The sequence below is a fragment of the Hyposmocoma kahamanoa genome, unplaced genomic scaffold (genome assembly GCF_003589595.1).
Source record: "Hyposmocoma kahamanoa isolate Upper Pololo Valley unplaced genomic scaffold, ASM358959v1 98479, whole genome shotgun sequence".
Classification (NCBI taxonomy): domain Eukaryota; kingdom Metazoa; phylum Arthropoda; class Insecta; order Lepidoptera; family Cosmopterigidae; genus Hyposmocoma; species Hyposmocoma kahamanoa.
Window position 1 is genome coordinate 12059 of NW_020655595.1, and position 5881 is coordinate 17939.

The following is a 5881-nucleotide window of genomic DNA, read 5'->3' on the forward strand; positions in this document are numbered from 1 at the left end:
TGTGTGTGTGTGTGTGTGTGTGTGTGTGTGTGTGTGTGTGTGTGTGTATGTGTGTGTGTACGTGTGTGTGTACATGTGTGCGTGTATATGAAAAGTAAATTAATAATTATTAATAAGTAAGTTAACTTAAATTTTAAATATTTAATTATTTAATTTCTTAAGAATTTTATTTTTAAAAGCTGTTTTTGAGTTCGCAAAAATATCAATGTCACTGTAGGTGGTATTATACAGACTAGTGATGCGCGAAATTAGTTCGTTCTGGCCATAATTTGTGCGACTGACAGGAACACAAAAAACCCTTTGAATGGGGAAACGAGGGATTCGTCGGGGTACTTCTAATCCTACTGATGATGTTAGGAGGCAACTGTCGAGGCGACTGTTGACCACATCACTAAGGAAAGTCATGTCCAGCAATATTCTACGATCCTCAAGGGCATTCATGCGATGATATTTACATGCTTCTGCGTACGATAAAAACTGTTTTTTAGTTCTATAGTTTATATGTCTAATAAATACCTTCTGAATGCGTTCAATACTATTTATGTAAGTACTATATTTAGGAGTCCATATAACACTGCCAAATTCAAGTACGCTACGAACGTATGCATTATACACCATTTTAATGCAGCATATATTATCGAAAGGTTTGCACACTCTCATAACGAAACCCAGGCTCCGGTACGCCTTATCAATAATAAAGTCTATGTGTTTATCAAATAACAGTTTACTATCAAGTGTTACACCTAAATCACGGACCTGGTCTACCCTCTGCACCAGTCTACCGCAAATCGAGTAGCAAAACGAAATTGGTTTAGTTTTGCGGGTAAACGTGATTTGTACACATTTATCTGTGTTTACGTTGATACGGTTTCGCGCATAATATTCCGAAAGTCTATTCAAATCAGCCTGTATATCATGGCAATCGGTAATTGAGTTCACCCTCAAGAAAACTTTTTTATCGTCTGCGTACAGAAGGAATCTCGAGCTCGCGAAACAAGTATGTATGTCGTAGAGATACGCGTTGTACAGTAGTGGCCCCAAATGAGATCCTTGCGGCACCCCGGATGGTACAATTACATAGTTAGATTTAAAGCCCCCAACAACTACAGCTTGTCGTCTCTTAGTTACGTACGATTTTACCCAGCGCAAAAGGTCTCCATGTATGCCTAATGTATGCAATTTTCTTAACAGTATGACGTGATCCACACGGTCGAAGGCTTTTTCGAAATCTGTATAGATCACGTCAACCTGCGAGCGCTTGTCCATATTTCTGAGGACATAATTTATGAACTCTCCCAAGTTAGAGTTGACAGAACGGTGTTTTAGAAAACCGTGTTGTTGTTCACTGACGTTTGATGCAATCGTGGGATACATAATATCGAAGACTAGTTTCTCGAAAAGCTTAGCGAAAATGTTCAAAATCGATATGGGTCTGTAATTCTGTATACGCGATTTTGACCCCTTTTTATGTATGGGAACTATATGCGCCTCCTTCCATGCACTGGGAAATATTCCCTCTCGAATGATCATTCTTTTGCAACAAGTGCAGCATAGTCACGTACTATGCCAATTAACAAAAATCAACCTAGTCATCAATAACACCCATAGCACACTAAGAAAACTTATTATAATGTAGTATAAACAAATATTGTATAAATAGTCAGTAAATATTGTAAATAAAGTTAGTTAACCAATACCATCTGATTTTAACTCATCTGCTTGCTTAGTGACGTACTACCTGCTACTCCTCTCACTGTGGCCAAGACACCTTTAGCCATCAGTAGATCGGTCTTGTGAGTCTGCTTGACCGGCAGTGAGAAAACCATTCCTGTACACATCGCACGACGTGTACATCCTAATTTCCTTCCCAACTCCCGTTTGTCACCTTAGGTCTCCTGGTGACAGACTTCCTTACTTATACTATATATCTCTCCATTTATATATTTATGGTTAGGTTAGGCTACACACCGTTAGGTTGTAGGGCTACACTTGATAGATCGTAAGACGACCCTTGAGGTCTCTCCGTTAGATTCTGATAGAGTAGTTATTATCTTACCATAAATTCATGTACAGCAGGCGATTGGTATTTGCTGCATACAACTACACACTACATTGACAGACAAACACTAACACCACATTAAATACCTAACCGAACGCTGTTCAAAAGTTGTTTTGCGTCTCGCGCCTTGAAACCCTCCCTACACTCAGGAATCTTAGCTTCTTTCACTTGCTCAAATTTCACTACAAGTACCCGCGTCAAACAACAACTTTGCAGCCTTGCATAAACAAATAACTATTTTACTGTAACGAAACGTTTGTATTGATAAAGCCACGCGCTTGCATCGCGTTTGCAATAGCCATGGGACGAGTTGTATTTGTTTCAACTCGAGCTACTCGAGTTGACTTGACTGCGAACTCGAGTTAACTCGACTCGGTGTTTGACTGAGCAACCGCGAGTCGCGAGTAGAACTCGAACCGACGATTCACCGAGTTGGACACGATCGGGACCGAACCGACCGAGTTAGCTCAAGTTCACAAAGTGTAGCTCGAGGTGACTCCTTGTGGGAGTAACTCGAGTTAAAATAACTCGACTCGCCTGTAGCTCACAACTCGAGCGTGCTCTGAAGGTCACCGACGCGCTGTATGAACGAAGTATTCGGTTCGGCGGCGGGCGGAGCGGGTCAACCGAGTTAGCTCGAGTTCATGCATGCAATGGCATAATTTGATTCCGCCTTCCCTTTCCATCATCGGGGGACTAGATGTGGGCTGGGTTTCCAACCCTATGTCGTGGATATACCCAGGATTCGCACGAGGCATTTCGCTTCCAAATTTATATGGCGAGCAGCTAGGGAGTGGAATTCTCTGCCTGCAGATTTGTTCTCCGAACGCTATAACTTGGACCTTGTCACGGCGAGAGTGAATGGAGGTCATATGCGCACTTATTTCTTATACGTATATTAAAAAAAATGTTAACTGTGATAATATTTGACTAACTTTCCGGTGCTTTAGAACATCGTAATAATCAAATATTCCTCACACAGATCTCCCGTGAAGAATGCGAACAGAGCATCACAAACTGGTGGCAAAAGCACCGCGGCATGTCGAACGAAGACGCCATGATGGAGTACCTCAAAGTCGCGCAAGACCTCGCGATGTATGGCGTCAGCTATTTCGATATGCGCAACAAGGCAGAAGGCGACCTGTGGCTCGGTGTTAACAAGGCCGGACTTAACATCTACGAAAAATACGACTTGTTAGTTCCTTATTATTAAATTAGTAGCAGTAGAGCTCCTTGTAAAAGAGTATGTCCAGGAAAATACTGCCACCTTACCTATTTCTGCCGCCAAACGATAATGTTAGCATTACTGCGTACCGATTTAGAAGGACAAGGGTGCTGGTGAAATTACAGGTACATGGGACTTGTCAACCCGCATAGGTTGCGGTTAACTGTATTACTACGGGAAAAATATAAATTCAAAAGTTAACCATAAAAAACCCTAACGACATTTTTTTCAAATCTTGTATTTAAAAGCACTTCTCTCCTCTAAAGGATATTACCGTACTGTATTAACATATTTAAGTAAACATGATCCACTCAAAAGATTAGACTGCAATTGGGACGAAAAGCTTTTGCAAACGCATTTCGCTAAGTACAGTCGCGAACGAAAGCTCCTTTGAAATTAAATCTATCTTTTCTGGCGATATCCTCGGTAATAAGCTTACGCGTGGAATAGGGCCATAAAAACAGCGCGTGCCCATGTATAAGGCACTCTGAAAACACCTTACGTTTACTTATTTTACTGCCTCGGTGTCTGATTAAATTACAGGCACATGGGACTTATGAACTTATGTCTCAGGGTGACGGCCGCTGTGGCAGTGCCACTCAGATCTTTGCAATTTAAAGCTCTGAGTGACACTGCAACTGTTATGGGCGTGTCGCTTACCACCAGCACGACTTGTTGGTCCCGTCATTTCGCACAATGATATCACGTGACATACCCTGACAAACACACAACACAACAGATATACACACTGACAAAACACTCTTACTTTCGTCTGTAGGTTAGCTTGTGAAATGTAATGTCCAAATGAAAAACCAAAACAGCAATGTATTTAGATATTCTAACACGTAGTCAGGAGAAATACCTAACTTATTTATTTCTAACTTTCCAGATGTACTCCGAAAACTGAGTTCCCCTGGTCAGAGATCCGCGACATAAAGTTCGACGACAACAAGTTCATAATTAAGCCCATGGACAAAAAAATACCGGACTATGTGATCGTCGCCCCGCACGAGCGCGTGAACAAGTGCATCCTGGCGCTGTCCAAGGGCAACCACGAGCTATTCATGCGCCGGCGCAAGCCCGACTCGATAGAGGTTGCGCAGATGAAGGCGCAGGCCCGCGAAGAGAAGCTCGCCAAGCAGGCTCAGAGGTGCGATCTTCTGTTTAGACTATTCTCATTTTAATTAACATGTACCTGTAGTGTATAAACATAATGTACCATAGACAACAGACATATAAGTTACGCTGCGGCCCGCCGTTCCCGCCTCTGCGACACTGTCTAGTGGTATGAGCGGACGTATCGCACACGTACGTAAAGTAAATAAACGTTTAAATTTTTATTGAATTGATATTAAATTATTTTTTGTGAAATTACTCCACTAGTTAGTTCTAATTATTAATACAAAGATCGAATTCTTAGAAAAAATTCCTTCGATCCGGCCGGATTCGAACCGACATCTTCTAGCAACCCGTGGCAGACGCTAAGTCACGGAACGAACCAGCGCTCACGGATTTTTCTGTGCTTGTTGTCGTATCTTTGTATTTGGTTTTTCAACGACTTTTTAGCCGTAGCGCCATCTATGAGAAATCTACGAAAGCATTTCGTCACCCAGTTAGATACTTTTCAGGCTACCGAGAGATGTCGGTAGTCACTGAATTTAAATTTTTATTGAATTGATATTCAATTATTTATTGTGAAGTTACTCCTCTAGTTTGTTACAATTGTTAATACAAAAAACACTTAGAAAAAATCTCAAACGTACACTTAAACAAACGTTGTTTTATTAAGCTATCCCTATACAAAGTAGCATAGACGTCACAGTACCACAGGAGTAATTTTACAGATCGACTTAACAAAATAATGTATTTGAACAGAGAGAAGCTGCAGTTGGAGATCGCAGCACGCGTACGCGCAGAAGAGAAACTAAAGGAGTACGAGGACCAGCTCAGGTAGAAGCAGAAGATGGAACGTTCTCAGATAAAACCGACACTTCAATAAAGCCCAACCGTGGGAGAAATCAGAAATATAAAGACATTAAAAGAATAAAAAGGTGTAATAATAGTACATTGTGTATTAAGGACGGTAAATAAGAAATTACTAACGATACCCGAAGCCGAAGGCTGAGGGCCTTAATAACTCGAGTTTGTATTTTTTTAACGTTCGTAATACATACAATGTTTTTCATCACATTTGCGAGTAAATAAATACCGTGTTAATTTGTTTACTTCGTTTTATTAAAAAATATGGTTCACAACACAATGATTATGGGTTTTGCAAATGGCGGGTTTTTCTTTATTTTTATCAACAGATGGCCAGCTAGCAATTATTCAATGCAACTCGAACTAAAATGTAGTAAATGTAACGTGTAATAAAACGATGGTTGTTGGAATTGGCAAATACCTTCAACTTAATAATAATATAACATCATCCTCCTCAAAACAAAAAAAGACACGTGCAATTTACTTGCTTCTAAATCACCATTTTAATTATTAATACAAAGATCGAACACTCAGAAAAAATTCCTTCGATCCGGCCGGATTCGAACCGACGTCTTCTAGCTTACCGTGCCAGACGCTATACCAACTAAGCCACGGAA

At 40.7% G+C, this 5881-nt stretch overlaps 1 protein-coding gene across 1 annotated transcript in view; it reads left to right on the forward strand.

Moving 5' to 3' along the window:
* LOC113238845 (moesin/ezrin/radixin homolog 1-like) overlaps positions 1 to 5422 on the forward strand; it is a 13512-nt gene extending 8090 nt beyond the window's left edge. Inside the window, exons 5-7 of the mRNA XM_026475689.1 lie at positions 3042 to 3253; positions 4174 to 4434; positions 5160 to 5422. Of these exons, the coding sequence (XP_026331474.1) occupies positions 3042 to 3253; positions 4174 to 4434; positions 5160 to 5238 (552 nt within the window). The 3' untranslated portion in view covers positions 5239 to 5422. The remainder of the gene's footprint in view (positions 1 to 3041; positions 3254 to 4173; positions 4435 to 5159) is intronic.
* Positions 5423 to 5881: the final 459 nt, after the last annotated feature.